The following is a 17,762-nucleotide window of genomic DNA, read 5'->3' as shown; positions in this document are numbered from 1 at the left end:
CTAGACTAGACCTTCAAGCATCATTTTCTCTGTTGCTTGAACCGAGCGCCAGCATAGGGCTGGGTGGTTTCCTCCTGAGGAAGATGGCGTTGAGGACAGCACTGAGGGAGGTGCGGGGAGCTCCTGGGGGCGGCTCAAGGGTTTGGGGGGGAACGGTCAGTGCAGGTCTGGAACGAACTTTCAAGACAGAGAAGAGGGAGCATGACACGGGAATGGCTAAAGGAAGATGTGTGTGGCTGGGGGCACTCGGGTGAAGTGGGGAGTCATTCAGGATGGCCTGGAGGGGTGGGCAGGGGCCAGCCTGGTGATAACTGAGGTGTCCTGTTCTGAGGTTTGGTGTTGCCCGCCCCCCCCCGCCCGCTCTGACTTAGGAGGAACAGGAAGAAAGACGCTGAGGGCTTTAAGGGCCTATGGGGTGAGGTGGGGATTTGTGACCAGATTTGCCTTTTTATCTGTTGTGTTTATTCAGTTCTGTTTTTGGAAGTTTTTCTGCATGCCAAATATTGTATATGTTTTGTGAAGTAAGATCTTATCAGTCTTTGTAGTTTCTGGCAGTATTGTGAAATCTAGAAAGACCTTCCCTATTATATAAATGCTCACTTCCTTCCAGGACATGTTTATGTTTTTGGTTTTCACATTCTAATCTTGATTTCATTTTGAGATGTTTGAAGGTAGCCTGTATTTCTCCTGGTAAGAATTTTACTCTAGCCGAATGAGAACTAAAGATGAGGAAATGATCCCCAACTTCACTAGAAAGAATAAGCAGATAAGACCACCAGAGGAAATCCAGAAAGGAAGAATATGACTCTGGGGGAAGGCTAGATTAGCCACATCATACTTTATCGTATTTTTTCCTAAGTTTATTTTTATTTGTTTTGAGAGGGAGATAGAGAACGAGCGAGGGAGGGGCAGAGAGAGAGCGGGAACTCGAATCCCAAGCAGGCTCTGCCCTGTCAGCACAGAGGCCTGCTCAGGGCTCGAACTCACACACCGTGAGATCATGACCTGAGCAGAAGTCTGGAGTTGGGTGCTTAACTGACTGAGCCACCCAGGCGCCCGACCACGTCATATGCATAGTTGAAGTAGAAAAACAGGACTGGTTCCATGGCAGAGAAGTGCACATGGACACCCTGAGGGGACCTGGTGTTTGCCTGCGACTGTGTCGTAAAGGCAGCCCCACAGAGCAAAGGGGAAGGAAAGGATTTGACAGCATAGTGATTAGCAATCGGAGAAAAAAACTCAGCTTCAAGCCTTGCCCAGTTCATATATCAAATAAATTCCTGTTAAATGAAAGGATTAATCTGCACGTTCACGTAAATAGGACCATGAAATCCTATGCCAGTCTTACCAAACCTCTCAGAAGGAGACGCCTCCTGTGCACTTCTAAGCTAATAACTTAGAAGGTAAAAAAAAAAAAAAAATGTTGTTTAATCATCTCTTTGCTAAAAAAATTTATGTAGCCACAATGGAGTTAATAGAATAGGAAAAGTATTCACAGTAAATAAAAAGTCGGGGTTTTAACTTTGTAGATAAAAAAGTTAATTTTGAATTGGAATGGACATACTAGAAGCAAAGTATATAAATGTATCTGTCTATCTATAGATGTAGTTTGTATGTATGTAAACCAGAAGCAAAGTATATAAAACAAATATATGGAAATGTATTTTTTCAGTAAGAAATGCAGATTTATACAGTGAGGTTTACACTCTTTTGGCAAGTTTTGGAAAACTGTTACTACTGTAGTCCCAGGCTGGGGAGTTGGTTGGTGAAATGATTTTGTGCGATATGTTTGTAGACCCGCCAAATAGTTATGCCATTTGACTCAACAGTCTACCATACAGTTATTCGGCTCATAAGACTAATCCTAAATAAGGAAGAGATTATCTGCACATAGATGTTCATTACAGAGTTACTTATAACAGTGAAAATTGGTGGGGGGAGGGATGGTGGTGATGGTGCCTGACTGGCTTAGTCAGTAGAGCATGCTGACTCTGGGTCTCGGGGTCGTGAGTTCGAGCCCCACATTGGGTATAGAGCTCACTAAAAAAAACAAAACAAACAAAACAAAAACAAACAAAGAGAAAAAACCAACAGTGAAAATTGAGGGGAAAAAACCATAAGTACAGGGAATGGCTGACTAAACTGGTGTATCTCCTTGAGTGTGATCTTTTAACGTTTTGACTTTAAAAACATGTTACCAGTGAGGCAGATTGTACATGTATGCAGTGAACAGAGCTACAAAAACCTAGGTAGGAAACTAGAAATGCTAAGAGTGTACAAAGAGATGGGCTAGTGGATGACTTCATCCTTGAGCTTCTGCATATTTTGTAACACAGCTGTAATAATTTTATGGGGAGGACTTGGAGGCAGGGCATCTAATACCAACATGAAATGTGAAGTGACCTGCTTCCTGTTTATTTATTTTGCTCTCCACATTGTAATACAGACCAAATTGGCAGAATGAGACAAGAAGAACTTCTTTGCCTTCCTCTGAAATGCTGGGCTACGGGGAGGAGGACTCCGACACGCACCTGTCGTCCAGCTGCATGGAGCTCGATGACGTCAGCGCTTGCCGAGAAGAGGGAGGTGTCGGTGACGCTGTGTATGCCATGCCCCACAGAAATCAGGTATTTGCCACATTCCAGAATTCCTTCTGCACCTTGACGCTAACTTACCGTAAAATTGTGTAGAGGGCGTTAGTACGGATTTGCCTTTCTCTTTTTTGTAATGACTTCTGTTTGGGGCTGGTTTCTCTTAACACGGGCAGTCTCGGTTTTGATCTGCTGACGCCACAATCTCCAACTCTTTCCCTGATCGTCCAAAGACGGGTCCTTCAGAGACCAAAAATGATCACCTTCGCATCCTTAATGCAGATTCGTGTCCAGGGCAAGAAAGCAAAGCATGCTCTTTTCCTTGCCGCCCACTCCACACCTAGAGCTACTTTTCCGATCACTTCTCCAATATCACCGTGCATGTTGCAACCTTTCCTCAAATCCATGCGTGACGACAGGAACATCGCCGTCTGTCTCTGTGGTAGCTGGCATTCTACCACTTGTGCAAGTCTCTGTTTCAGGCTCGCGTGTGCCCTTGTACCCGCTGCTGCAGAGGGTAGGTTGCATTTAGGGCCCCATCACACGGCGGGAACCGAGGCACAGAGAGATCGAGGGGCCCCATTCATCCACCGCTGCCCAAGCTGCTCTGATTTCAGTTCCAGGGTTTGGGGAACTGGATAGTGCCATTTCCTTCGCAGCAAAAGACAGCACTGTGATTTCTTTTTCTTTTCTCTTTTCTGCCGTCACCAGGACACGTGGTACTCGGAGTGACTCTATATACAGATTTGCAGCATCGAGTTATATTCCTGTTGATTATATTTCTATTGATTGTCCCTCACGGTATTGACTCAGGTGTTCGGTGGCCCTAGGGAGCCTGCTTGGAGGAATCCTTTTGTGGGCATTTCATGAACTAATCATTGCTTGCAAACACAGGCAGACTGTAACACGCAGTGGGGTTTCTCTACAGCAGGGAGCCCTGGGGCAGGCAGCTGGCTGCCGAGCCCAGAGGAGGTTCTGCTGTGGGTCCCAGCGGGCCCAGGGCAGGTGCCGCCGCCCCTCCATCTGCACACTCTCCGGCCGGCATTTTGCACCGAGGCTACAGATAGAGTTGTATCCCTCAGCCACCTGGGGACGTGAAGCTTGCTACCCTGTTTCCCTTAGAAGAGGGAGATTATGGTGACCCAGGCACCACCCTGTGTCCTGAGCAAATCAAATCTGTTTTGTGGGTATGTCTATCATGGCTGCCTCGGGACCTGTGGGCAAAAGGGAAACAATGGTTTCCATTTAAAATTCGAAAACTAGAGCAAGACAGCTAGCAATATTCAGGAGTTGGTGAGGATGTAGAGGAACCCTAATTCTGGCTGGTGTGTGAGTTGGTACCACGACTTTGGAGAGCTCTTTGACATTCCGTTTATATTAAAGCTGAACATGTGCATTTTCTGTAGCCTCCAGCAAGGAAAAACATTGCAAAGGAGAAAGTAACACAGCACATTAGTGTTCTCGTTCTCCAGAATGAGCAAGGAATGCCATCCTGTTAGCTTTTCTCGTTTCAAGTTTTGTAAAAAGAATTGAAATTATAGTTAGGGTTGAAATCGTCTTTGTCTCCCACCCTGGAAGGCCATCTGCTCTTGGACTTGGAATACATTCTAAAAGTCTGTGCTTTTATTCTCTATTTTATTCTCGAAATAAGTGTCAGCACACAAATACAGTATAATTTTTTTTAAATATATATATATAGCAAATAGGTCACCATCCTAAACCAGGCATTGCATCTCTTGGCTTTTTTCACTCAGTGTTGCAGTTTTGAGATGACTCCACCTTAATTTTTTAATCTACATACCTACTGATGAACATTTCGGTCATTTCTTCGCACCTTTGGTACATGCACCTGTGTGTGCTAGGTCACACAGATATTGCCAGATTGTTCTCCAAAACAGTTTTTTTTCCCTTTTGCCTTCCCACCAGCAACGTATGCCTCCTAATGACCACGTTTCTGTACATCCCAGCCAACAGGAAAGCCTTGCCTGCGCAACCCAGGAACCAGAGGTGGGGTTCTGGGAACTGACTGCAATTGGAAGAGCTCATCGTAGCCTGTACATTGTCATGGTCCATCGCAGATGGCATGAGAAAGGGCACTTTAAGCTGGAAAGGGATTTCAATTTCCCACAGACTTACAATTAGGTATTTTTGGTGGGGGAGGTCTGCAGGGGTTAGACAATAGGTGGAGAAAGACATGTTGACATTTCCTGAGCATTTAATATATGCTAGGCAGCTTCTCTGTACCATCTCATCTACACACCCTTGGTGTTAGTGTGAAGAAACAGGGTAAGCGGCTTGCCCAGAGTTACCCAACCAACCATCCAGTGGCAGAGGCAGGATTCACACCGGGGCAGCCCATTTTCTCTTTTAGAATTAAACTTTGTGTTTATTGTCCTGTGCCTGTTGAGACTATTTCTTAGACATGAGGCTTTCTTTGAAACTGGCCAACTATTCTTAATTTTATATGATTGAAGTGTATATCTTTGGGGGAAAAAAAAATGGGTGTGTGAAGCGTGTAAAACTGCTATTTCACCACTAGGTGGCACCAGCTCTGAAGGAGATACTGCCAGTGGGGTACATTTAATATAAAAAAAAAAGTAACATTGCCTTCTCTGTATTTACAGTCTGTAATCCGAGGTAAATAATTTACAGTTTTATCCTTTTTTATGAGTCATTCGTACTTCCTTTAAAGTAAACAATTTTGAAAACTAAAAAGATAAGGAAATAGCAACCCACATCAGGCAATTTGTATTTAAATCTGTACCTCACACCTCTCTCTGTGTTTCAGGGTGGTTTGGGCAAACATCTTCATGGGAAGTGTGCACCCTCCCAGAAATGGCCTAACGTGGAAAGCAAGTCTTGTTTTCAGCAGTTTTCTTACTGGTGCCACCCAAAAGTAAGGCTGCAGGGGAAGTGGGGTACGTGAATTTGTGGTCAGTTCGTGTGATGCTAGCATCCAGTGGACAGAACAGTGCCATGGGCATTCAGAGACCTGAGTTCAAGTCCCTGCTTCTCTCCTTCCCAGTCGTATGGCTTGGGTAAGTCAGATAACCTCTCTGCACCTCCGTTTCTCCATCCTATAAAGTACTGTGTGGTAGGTAGGGAGGACCGTGTCTTAGTGCAGGCCAGTAATTTAACGTACAGTTACCAGGCGGGCAGGGAGCACCAGGCATCGTGCTGGGTGCTGGAGAAGCAGTGTAAGGCAGAGTCCACAGTCACACCATCACTAGTTAAACAACCACATTACGATAAACGTTACAAAGGAAAGGTACAGGGTGGTGTGAGAACATGTCAGGGGAACGCCAAGGGAAACAGCCAAGGGACGGGAAGGAGCTCCCACTGCTTGCTTCTCCCTTTGAGGTCACTTGATTCTTCTGCCTGACACATTGGTAGGGTCATTCTTTGTCTCCACAGTTTAGTAACTTCACCAGAATTAATTGTGGTGTGTATGAATTTCGGTCCTTCTTTCCTGAACTTTAGTTTGTTATTTAATTCTGCAGACAGAGATTTTCCTCTCCTTTTTTTGTTTTCAGGGAACATTTCCTTTCCCTATGTTGATCAAATATATTTGTTTCATTCTCCTTTGGGAACCTCAGTTATACATTTGTCGGCCGTCTTTTGTTTGTCTTCCACGTCTGTTATGTTTTCTATAGTCACTTGTCACTTTCTGTGATTTCCTCTGCTTGCCCTCCTCATCTCTCTGTCAGCTCTGTCACTGTGTGTTGTTGCTTCTGGTACAGGTTTTACCTCCTCTGTTTTGGCTTTATTTTTCCTTTTGGTTTTTAGTTCTGCCAATTTATTTTTCACATCTTTTGTTACCTTATCACATTTCTTGATCTCATGTATCTCTTCTTTGGGTTCTTGATGTCAGTGTGTGCTCCTTCATTTCTTGGAGAGAATAGAGGCTGGACTCTGGACAGTAAAGGTGGGCTTTCCACTGGGGTGTCCCTTTAGATCCTTCTCCCCTCGCCTCTGCCCTGTGGGAATGACTGCTTCTCCTGGGCCCATTCGCACCCTTGCTCTCGTCACACCCATTGGAGCCTCACTGTAGACCTTTGTGACTGTGATGCTTTGTGGTTTTACAAGGGTCTGCGTCCCTGAAGCCTGAAGAGGCTTGGCAGCTTTTGGCATTCTCCCTCTATTCCAGATTTACTAGGTTTGGTAGCTGTTTTCTGCCATTGACTAAGCTTTATTTTTTTTCTTTTTTGTCCCCCTCATTCTTCTGCTTGCTTTCAGTAGGTTTTAAGAGAGGAGAGTGTAGTCTAAATGCCTTGTTACCATGTTTGAGTAGAAATCACAAATAGGATGTTATTGAAGCTCTCCTGTCATCATCCTTGTTGTGGTTGTGTTTGTGGATTTGCAGACCATCTCATCATGAAGTACCATGTATTCACTCAGTTGTTCCTTTATTCATCCAACCACCTACTAACAAACTGATATTTGAGTGTCTGCCATGTGCTTGGATGGAAGCCCAGAGAGGACCCATTCATGCAGGAGTAAACTAAGTTCTCTCTAGAAACTTCTGGAGGCCAGGGACTGGTGGACATTCTACAGCTGCTGCTGCTGTCGAGGATGAGGAATGCCCCCCTTCTCTCTCCGTGGTTTTCAGTTCTTTACATTTTTCTTTTTGTAACACAGGTAATGCATGAATACATGTTTCTTATTAAAAACTGTGGGTAGTGTGCATAAAGCACCAGCCTGCCCTGAAACCCCGCTGCTCCTATTCCAACCCTCCTCTCCTCTCCTCTCTAGTGGCAGCCCCTGTGGCCATTTCGACATCCATGTCGTTCTTTCCGCTGCAAAAATGGAATAGATGAACACAAGGTTTAAATAATAGATGTTTAACTCTCTGCCCTAACAAAGGCAAAGGGTAGGAGACTCTACTGTTGCTCCAAACACCTATAGAAGGCTGCCACCTGAGATCCCTTGGCCTCCTTTTCATGGCCACCAGTGGGTGTAGCCGGTCCTGGTCCCAAAGCAGAAAAGAAGAAGTAGGGCAAGGGCCTTCTCATTATGCTGCTGTGTATTTATCAGGGAAGGCATTTTTTTCCCCCAGAAATCTTCTAGCAGGAGTCGCATTGGTCACATGCCCTTCCCTTGCCCAGTTACTGGCTAGGGGGAAGAGGATTCCCATGCATCATACCCTAGGGCTGAGTCCATTTGCATCAAGCTAAATCAGGAACCCCCAATCAAGGGAGACAGGAGGGTGCTGATTCCTGAGTGGGCAGTGCAGCACTGCCTGCCTGCAGTGGCGAGGCTCCTGCAGCCTCTGCATTTACACGTGCAAGTGCAGACAGGGGTAGCCCCATTAGTTTATGTGCATGTGGATTACGGACTCTGCTCTACCAGTACAAGCTCCTCTGCACGAGCCTCACCCCCATCAGTCGCAGGAGAGTCCGGGATAGCAAGTAAGGCGCCAAGTCGTCACTCCAGACAATGGAGTGTGCAGAAGCCACCCAGAGAGTGAGCCCTGCCGACTTCCGCTGTGGGGTCCCCTCCACACAGCAGGTGGGGAGGCATGGATTCCCAAGCCCTTCATCCAGCATGTTGTTAGCTCTCCAGAGGCCCTCCCACCTTGCAGAACAGAATTGCCCCTTTCAGAATGAGTTCTGGGTTCCCTGCATATTCTTAGCACACCCTTGCCTTGACCTCCCCCGAGGTGGGGCTAGCCGGACCTGCCTGTTGCTCTACCTCTGATGACCATGTAATGCACTGGGATGGGCTTCTTTCCTTAGCGTCACTGAGGTGATGAGAGGCATCTGGGAAGGTGGCCATGCCCCATGGGCTGGGTCCTGTGTCATCTGGGTTATCTCTGCTGGAGGCCAAGGAATGGTGGGGACTCTACCCCACTAGGTGGGTGTCACAACCACCTCACTGTCGAAGACACAGGAATCCACACGCAGCTCCCTTGCTGTGTTGGCAGGTTTTCTCCACTGAAATAGAGGGCTTCTGACATCATGATCACTTGTGCATGTTTTTGAAATTTATCTGCATGAAATCTCAGAACATGTATTCTTTTGCATTCAACCACGTTGTTACTTGTGTATAAGCTTAAAACTGTATCTTCCTGATACATTGAAAATTTGGTCGCTATAAAGTGAACCTTTTTATCTCTAAAAATGTGTTTTGCTTTAACATCTATTCTGTCTGACATTCTCCACATTTCTTCTCTTTGATATTCACATGGTCTGTTTTTTTCCATCCTTCACTTCAACCTTTCCCTATCCTGACATTTATCTGTGTCTTGTAAACAGTGTATAGGGTTTTTTTTTTTAATGTTTTATTATTTACTTTTGAGAGAGAGGCAGAGCATGAATGGGGGAGGGACAGAGACAGAGGGAGACACAGAATCTAAAGCAGCTCCAGGCTCTGGACTGTCAGCACAGAGCCCGACGCAGGGCTTGAATTTACGAACCACAAGATCGTGACCTGAGCCAAAGTTGGACGCTTAACCAACTGAGCCACCCAGGCGCCCCACTTTTTTAAATATTTATTTTTAAGAGAAAGAGAGAGAGATAGAGAGTATGAATGAGGGAGAGGCAGAGAGAGAGGAAGACACAGAATCTAAAGCAGGCTCCAAGCTCTGAACTGTCCGCACAGAGCCCAGCGTGGGGCTCAAACTCTCAAACTGTGAGATCATGACCTGAGCCGAAGTGGCTTAACCAACTGAGGCACCCAGGCGCCCCTTAAACAGAATATAGTTTTTTAAAACAAGCTTACTGAGATACAACTCACATACCACACGATTCCTCCATTTATACACTGCAGCATATAGTTCTTGTTAAGCGGGTTTGCCCAATTTTTCCTTTGTCTTTTTACCAAAGCGTTTAGTCCTTTTATATTTAAGATATATATGGATATATTTGAGTTGAACTTTGCCATTTTTGTTTTTTCTATTTGTTCCTTTATTCTTTTTTAAAATTTGTCTTCCCTTCTTTGAATTGATGATTTGTTCAATTCAATTCTTTTCCCTTTATTAGCTTGCAAATTATACTTTCCCCTCCCCCTGGTGATGACCCTAGTAATTATAGCATGTACACTTTCTTCTCTAAAATCTGGGGTGCTGGGCCGCCCAGGAGGAGAAGGAAGGAGGCTGGTATGGTGCTGCAGGCAGATGAGGAAAGAGCGCTCCTGCCATTACTGATGTTCGTGCTCCCACCGGGCTGGCCCGCCTCTTCCTTCCCTTTCTCCAATACCCAAAGAAGTTTTGCTTTAATTACCAAGGAATTCAATAAATGATTTAAATTCATACCTTTAAATTAGAGTGACTTTTAGGATATTGTCACAAATTCTTTAGGCTTATTTATCAGTGAATGAAATACCGAGGTACATAGGCCATAAACGTGCAGCTCAGTGAATTTTTACACAGCAGCTACCACCCAGAATAAAAAGAAAAGAACGACATTATTAGGACCCCAGAAGTTTCCCTTCGTGACTGAGAAGAGGCCACTGCTTCACCACTGCCTTGACTCACAGAGCAGATTAACTCTTAGAAAGTCACGTTAGGGGCACCTAGGTGGTTCAGCCGGTTAAGTGTCCAGCTTCAGCTCAAGTCATGATCTTGCAGTCTGTGAGTTCGAGCCCCGTGTCGGGCTCTGTGCTGACAGCTCAGAGCCTGGAGCCTGTTTCGGATTCTGTGTCTCCCCCCTCTGCCCCTCCCCCACTCATGCTCTGTCTCTCTCTTTCTCTCAAAAGTAAATAAACATTAAAAAAAATTTTTTTTAAATTACCTTAGATTACTTTTGCCTCCTCTGAAAATGATGAATTTCGTCAGTACTCTATGTATTGTTTACAACGTTTGAGAGTCTTCTGTTGTTGTGTGTGGCGGTAGCTGGCCTGCTGTCACCGCTGTGTGATGCCCCATCGTGCAATGCTAACATTCGGTGACTCACTCGTTTCACTGATGCTAGATATTTGCTTGTTTCGTCCGGGGCTCTCAGGAACAGCGGTGTGGTAAATAGTTGTATGTACATGTGCATATTTCCGGTGGGCCTGTATGGCTCACAGATGCCCAGGTTCTGCACGGGTATAATCCAGGGAATGCAAGGAGTCAGCTTTAGCACTTGGACACTAGTGGGGAGGCCGATATTTGAGGCCCCTTAGCACTTTCCTATCTCCTCAATAATAGTCACCTAATAGATCTTTGACAGGGTAAACAATGCCATCGGTTCCCAGGAGATAAAAACCAAGAAGTCATTTCAATTTTTTCCTTCCAACGCTAAGTAGCATGGGATACGTGTCTGCATTCTGAGCTGGGTCACCTTGGAGCCCTGCTCCCAGAGCCTGCTGGGCCAAATGGCCTTGACTCCTGGCTCTGAAATGCCCCTTCTCGTGGACATCTTGCCTGTCAGTGCCGCCACTTATCTGTCAGGCTTTGGGCTGGCCCTCCCGTGGCCTGCAGCACAGAAAAGTCCAGCCCACCACATGGGCAAGATTCCACAGGCGAATCGGGAGAGCAGAAGGGGCCCCAGCCCATAGGGCACCCGTCCCTGTTGTAGAAGACCCAGTCACCTCTCTCCGCCCCCAGCAGCCTCTGCTGCCGGTGGGACTGCCTCCAGCTCATCACGAGGTCGTCCCCCTGCTGGCCCGCGTGTCTGTGAGGGTCAGCTCTGCAGCCTGGCCGCCACTCATGACACCTCCATAGGACGCCGTCACGGATAGAGCGGGGGAGGGTTCCATTCCATCAGGAAGCCACAGTTACAGTGGACTCACGGGCAGCAAGCATAATGGACCTTGATCCTAAACGGTGGCCTGCATGAGGGTTCTCCCAGGGCGGGTCGGCAGTGCTCGCCCCACGTAAAGATGAATAACCCAGCATCAGCACCCGGGGAGGTGGTTCTGCGTGCCGTGCCGAGCAGGCCAGGTGCAGCCCCCCGAGGTGAGGAAGACGGGCTGCCCGGGCTGCATGGGTGGGGGGGGCGAAGCTCTCCAGGGTTGGATCACAATTTGGATGGCATTGCCTTTGCTACCAGGCTTTTCCCGGGGCGGGGTGGGGGGGGGACCCGACGGTTCATCCAGTCCTGCCGGGTGTCATCCTTCTGTATCAGAGTGGGAGGTCGCAGCGAGGAGGTGTGCAGTAAGGCGCTCGCGATGGTTGGGAGGAAATTTGATACAAATGGCATTCATCACACTTTCTTTTGTCTTTTGTAACAAAAAGCTTCCGTTGTCCCATACGGTGGACAGTGAAGATGAGGAAAATACTTCTGGGCAAGATGAGCTCCCAGGCTTACCTCTTACACCACGGCGAACCCAAGAAATAGGTAAAAGAAAAAAATTGTTTTAAATTTTAAAAGGATTTTGTGGTAATAAATACTGGCTAATGTTTGAACACAGAGCCATTGCACCCGCATAGCATGTCTGTGATTCTAAGTAGGACTGTTTGGAGTTCTGTTTCATTGGAGATATGTCGCTCCCTGGCGGTGGCCTGGGTGTTCGGTCGTCTTGAACGTACAAGGTGCCCACTTTGGAGTCCGCTCTGTCCTGTCTGTTCTGTCCGCCGTGAGATGACATATGTGGGAGAGGATGACGGCGCAGGCTCTAAGTCCCCCGCCCTCCTTGCCCCCTGCTCCCCTGGGCCTGCCGTTGCAGGGGGTGGGCACACGGTGGTCTCCAGGGGACAAATGAGTGAGGGTGTCTTGTTCACCCTGCCGTCTCGGGTCCCGGGGCAGGGCCCAGCCCACAGCGTTGGGTGAGGGTGTTTCGGGTGAGCACATCAGCACGATTACCATATAGCTGTGTGTGTCACCAGCCGTCGCTGCCTGCCTCATCTCGCACACCGTGAGAACACAGTGCGCTGTAGCCATGGTGGGGAGCAGGCTAAGCTCTTAGCTTCCTAAGGGGTGGCTTATGTTCGCAAGCGAGAATCGTGCCTGGCACACGGCCGGCCCAATAGCTGCTTTATCCGGGCCTACAGGGTTGCTTGGGCTCAAGGAGACTGGAAAACAGAATGCTAGTCTCGTCTTACCTGGACCAGAAAGCAGTCGGGTGGCATGTTTTATCCCTATGGGAAAATCTATATGAATATTAAATTTATGTAGAAATTGTTTCTTTTTAACTTATATAAATAATACTTTCTCACCATAAAAAAAAAAACTCAAAATGCAGACATACGTAAAGTTAAACACGCATAACTGTACTGCCACAGATCGTTAATTTTAATCATTTGGAATGTATATGTATGTAACATGCACATTATCTTGTTATCTGCCTTTTATCTTACACACATCGTGAATAGCTCGCTGTGTATACATGTCCGTCCATTTTCTAAGGTCTGCATTGCCTGTGGCCTGACGTGTTATTGTGAGCCAGAATCCAGCCAAGAGACAGAAAGCACATGGTGAATTGAACAGGGAAAGTGTAATATGAAGAATGATGGAGTATAACAGGATTACTTACAAAGGCGTAGAGACAAGTCTGGAGAATACAGCGGTGGCAGACACAGGGAGGGGCCGCTCCCTCCACAGTTAACGTAGAGCACGCAAGGGAAGAAACACATTTAGAGAGTCACCCAAGGCCCAGATGCCACACTGGGGATGAGGCAGCTGTGGCCCACAGGCTGGTGGAGAAATTAGCTGTGTTGTGGCAACAGAACTCTCTGGAAAGCTGCCCTCTCCAGGAGAGTGCCAGAAGAAGCCACCTGTGGGGAAGTACTGGCTGGCCACTTAGAAAAAGGGAAGGAGGGAGGAGAAGAGGAAGAAGTAGAAAGGATAGAAAGAAGGATGGAGACAGCCATGCAGTGAGGCGCCCAAGCCCCTTCCTCCTCTGTGACTCTCCAGAGCCCTCTGCTGATGAGGCTTGTCATTGTACCACCTGACAAGGTTGAGATACTGCAGTGGGGGTGGATTTGGAGCCAAAGGGGCAGGGGCACACCTGGTAACATGAACTTGGGGCACAGGTGATGGCTGGGAAGGAGTGCAGCTCCTACAGTAGTTTTTGGTTTGTGGTGGGCATTAAAAGCCTCTGGACTCTTGTGAAAAAGGACCCACATTTGCCCCAGATTCTAATTTAGTGGCCCTAGTCTGGACCATTATCTGTATTTTTTTTTTTTAACATTTGTTTATTTTTTGACAGAGAGAGGGTGTGAGCAGTGGAGGGGCAGAGAGAGAGGGAGACAGAGAGAATGTGTCGGTTCAGAGCCTGATGTGGGGCTCGAACTCATGAACTGTGAGATCATGACCTGAGCCGAAACCAAGAGTTGGATGCTTACCTGACTGAGCCACCCGGGCGCCCCAGTGTCTGTTATTTTTAAAAGCACTTTAGAAAATGTGATGTGGGTGATTCTTTTTTTTTTTTTTTTTTTAATATTTTATTTATTTCTAGGAGAGAGAGAGAGAGAGACAGCGTGAGCAGGGGAGGGTCAGAGAGAGAGGGAGTCACAGACTGAAACAGGCTCTAGGCTCCAAGCTGGCAGTCAGCACAGAGCCCGACGCGGGGCTCGAACCCACGAACCGCGAGATCATGACCCAAGCGAAAGTCGGACGCTTAACCGACTAAGCCACACAGGCGCCCCTGAAAATGTGATGTGGGTGATTCTTGACAACACATGAGAATCTCTGGCTTTCAGTGGTTCGGTTGTTGATTCTGTCATTTCCAGGTAACGAGAGGCTTGACTGAGATACTTAACCCCGCTTCTGCTCAGTCTGAGTGCACCTCTGATCAGATTCTTACCAGGATTAAATTCAGTCACAGCGGAAGCACGGCCCCTCCCCCCCTCCCAAAAATGCCAGCTGATACTTCCTGTCTACACGCTGAAGCTATCAATCTCCGCGAGCCATCTGTGCCATTCCGCACCCTAGACCCGACCAAGACCGGACACTGAAGTCGTTTGGTTGAGTCATCAGTCCCTTGGCCAGAGCTGCTGGGTTCATGGGCATCGTCCCCTGCCCTTCTCTGATCCCACCTGTGCCCTCCACCCCACTGTGCTTTCTCTCTCCCCTCCAGAGCCAGATGTGGCAAAAGACCGCTCTCTCCACACCTTCTCCCTTCCCTCGTTTGACTGTGTCTCCTCAGAGCACTCCATTTTGGCTGCTTGTGTCTCCATCACTCCCCCAGGCCACTGGCCTTCTTCCTGACATAGTGCGTGGTGTTGTGGCTTCATGTTTCGTGACTTCTCTGGAGCATTCCACACAGACCATCGCTCCCGCCGCCTTAACCTCCGTCTCTCCCCTGGCTTTGTGACCTCTCGCTCTCCGTGTCTCCTCTCGCCTCTTCTGGCTGCCCCTTCTGCATCTCCTCTGCAGGCTCTTCTTCCCCTGCCTGCCCAGTAAAGTTGGGGTCTCCAAGGCCAGTCCAGGCCCTTTGCTCTTCTCAGCAGCCGCACCCCGCCCCCTGCTCCCAGCATGTGCCATTCGTCGTGTGTGGCACCGGCAGGTCCACGTGTACCTACGGAGTGCCCGCTGCGTTTTGGCACCACTGCCCTGGTAGGAGCAGCCAGGGCAATCTCTTCAAAACACGACTCTGGTCGTGTCCCCGTGGGCCCCTGTGGGCCCCCACACCGGGTTTATTTAGATCTCTTCACTGGTGTCCCTGCCCCTGCTGGCCATTCTCCAGCCACTCCAGGGTTCTTTGATTTCTTTTGCTGCCCCCCTTCCCACCAGCTAATGTCCTTTATACATAAAGGAGGTGGAAGGAGGGGTTGTGTGTTTGACTTTTTGTGTTTTATATGTTCAAATATTTCCAAAAGGAAGAATACCCAACTGATAGCGCTGGGAGGGGAAAGGTTCAGCGGATTATGATCATGGGGGAGTTTTGATTTTTCTGTATTATTAGAATTTTTGACAGCAAGGCCGTGCTCATTTGGTATGGGGATGAAGACGGGGATAGTACCTAGCGTGGCATCCTATATACAGCAGGATGCCAGTATCGGAGGCTTTTGCTATTATTTAAATAGTTCATACCACTTTCCTGGCAGACTGTAGAAATGAGAAGGGCGAGGAGTCGGGTCATGTTTTTGAGAAACGATCAGTGAGAAAACAGGAAATAAAATATATACACAGGGCCCAACATACTGTATGTACGTTAAGGACCAAAGTGAACTTGGGTGATGCCAATTCTGGTGCTTTTTTCTGAAACGTTGGTGACTAAGATACGATAAAGATGATTACTTTCTTTAGGAAAATAGATGAATTGCCCTTTAAAACTTTTTATCATGAGAACTTTCAAACGTAGAAAAGTAGAGAAAATGGTAAACTGAACTCCCACGTTCCGCCACCCCCCCGCTACAGCTGGCGGCTTGCTGCCATCCTTCACGAGTCCCCTGCCCTTTCCCAGCTTTGTTTCCTGAGGAATTAAGGAGGGGGCCATCCGAGATTCCATTAAATATAAGGGCAGTAGGTCTGATGCAGTTGCGTGCAACACCAAATCAAGGCAGTGGCAAAGATTATTTAAAATGCAAAGTCTTTTTGTATCAGTTCACACATTTGCTCATCAGATGCTCGCCTACTATGTGCCTGAGATGACAGCCACAGGCCCCTCCCCTCACATTCCAGTTTGGGGGGAGGACGTGCCGATGGGGAGCTGCAGTCTGGGGTGCCGAGGGGGACCCCAGGGGCAGCACAGTGCTGGAGGGCAGTTACTGCTGCAGCTCTGGAAGGTGGCGGGCACAGCAGGCTTCGTTAGGCAGGACTCGGACTCGGACTGGGAAGGACAAGGCAAGATTTCGTCTGATGCGCCAGGCTAGGCTGCCCCAGGACATTTGATGGAAAGTTTAGTTACAAATGGTGGGTCAGTATTGCTCAAGGGCTGGTAATTGTAATGAACCAGGAAGTAGGTTTACAATCTGTTATGTGTCTTTAAGCACTTTTGTCTGTCTTTCTGAATTCTCTCGGTTCTAATTTATTTTCATCCAGCTGCTTCCCTCTGTAAATTGACTATAGAAAGCTAAGAACAGCCAGCTTCTCCCAGGCACCCTAGGGCATAAGATTACCCTCCTCAGGAAGTGCCTTAACCACAAATGTGTATTTGTAAATTGAAGGTGGTAACTGGGCAAGATTTGTTTTCATGTGTATCGCCCGGCCAGGCACTTTGCTTCAAGGAACAACTATTGGTCTGACCAAGGTCAGGTGCTACTTCCAGGCATTCCTTCAGGAATGCAACGTTTATGAAGTGAAAGACAGCACAGGGTTCCAGGAGGGTTATCCTTACCCCCACCCCCCACACCTTATATTTCCTGGAGACAGCCAGTTTACGACCACACTGCTTTCAACCAGATCAGCGGCGGGCCAAGATGATCCTGTTTGCCTGTGGCAGTGCCCTGGCTCGGGCCGGCGCCTCTGCGGGCTGACACGAGAGTTCCGGAGCAGCCGGCGGTTGTGCAGAGCGTGGGCACCAACGGACGTGTCTTCCAGTTCCTGGTGTTACAGTGAACACCACAGACCTGGCCTCTCCAACGAGGGCATCAACAGTCTGGTCCGGGTGGACTCAGACCCGCTCCTCTATCAGCATTTTTGGTGTCCCCCAGCGATCAAAAAGAAGGTTGTTCTGGAACCTGTTGGGCCGACTGGTTTCCAGCCAGAGACATTCAGGAAGTTCTTAGCTCTGTATCTGCATGGTGCCCTGTGAGCCAAGGAGCACTCAGGTCTGAAGCCCCCCTCGCCCCCTCCCACGGAAGACCCTGCGTCCAGGGCAGTGCCTGCCCCGAGCCTCAGCGCTCCCTTGGCCCTCTGGTCTGGCTGCCAGTGAAGAGCCCTTGCGGGGCACCAGAAAAAAAAAAAAAGTAGTTGAGTCGAGCCTCAGCACCTTCAAGTGGCACATGTAGAAGAGGGATGGGGAGGCGTTGGGAGGATGCCTCAGAGTCACTCCGAGGAGTCTGGCCTCGGTTCTGCAATCATGTGAGCCCAGGAGAGGGGGGAGGGGGGGCTCCAGAAGTACCAGGAGAAGGGAGGGGACACGTGGCTTGTTCAGCTCCTCGGTGGTGGAGGCCCGGCTCCTGCGGTCATGCTCTGGTGAGCTGTCAGATGTCTTTATCTGCTTTTAAAAAGTTCTCCTCTCCTCTCTTCTTTTAATCAGATGGCAGACATTCGGTTCTGAATTTAAAGGTAAGATTCATCTTTTTAAAAACCAGTTTTCGCAATAAATAGAATTCCCACCATAATTTTAAATAACTTTTGTGATTGGGGGGGGAACTTCCCTTAAGAATCCCTTTCCCATTAAATGTTTTATTTTTTAATACTT

The 17,762-nt window shown here is 48.0% G+C and overlaps 1 protein-coding gene across 2 annotated transcripts in view; it reads left to right on the top strand.

Moving 5' to 3' along the window:
• Nucleotides 1-17,762, top strand: part of CEP89 (centrosomal protein 89) — a 65,252-nt gene that overhangs the window by 8,146 nt on the left and 39,344 nt on the right. For both annotated transcript variants that reach the window (XM_077754644.1, XM_077754646.1), the window contains exons 4-6: nucleotides 2,447-2,627; nucleotides 11,749-11,851; nucleotides 17,598-17,626. In XM_077754644.1, coding sequence (XP_077610770.1) covers nucleotides 2,447-2,627; nucleotides 11,749-11,851; nucleotides 17,598-17,626 — 313 coding nt within the window. The remainder of the gene's footprint in view (nucleotides 1-2,446; nucleotides 2,628-11,748; nucleotides 11,852-17,597; nucleotides 17,627-17,762) is intronic.

This window comes from Crocuta crocuta, unplaced genomic scaffold (genome assembly GCF_008692635.1).
Source record: "Crocuta crocuta isolate KB4526 unplaced genomic scaffold, BGI_CrCroc_1.0 scaffold121, whole genome shotgun sequence".
NCBI lineage: Eukaryota > Metazoa > Chordata > Mammalia > Carnivora > Hyaenidae > Crocuta > Crocuta crocuta.
This window is presented reverse-complemented; position numbering and strand designations above follow the sequence as displayed.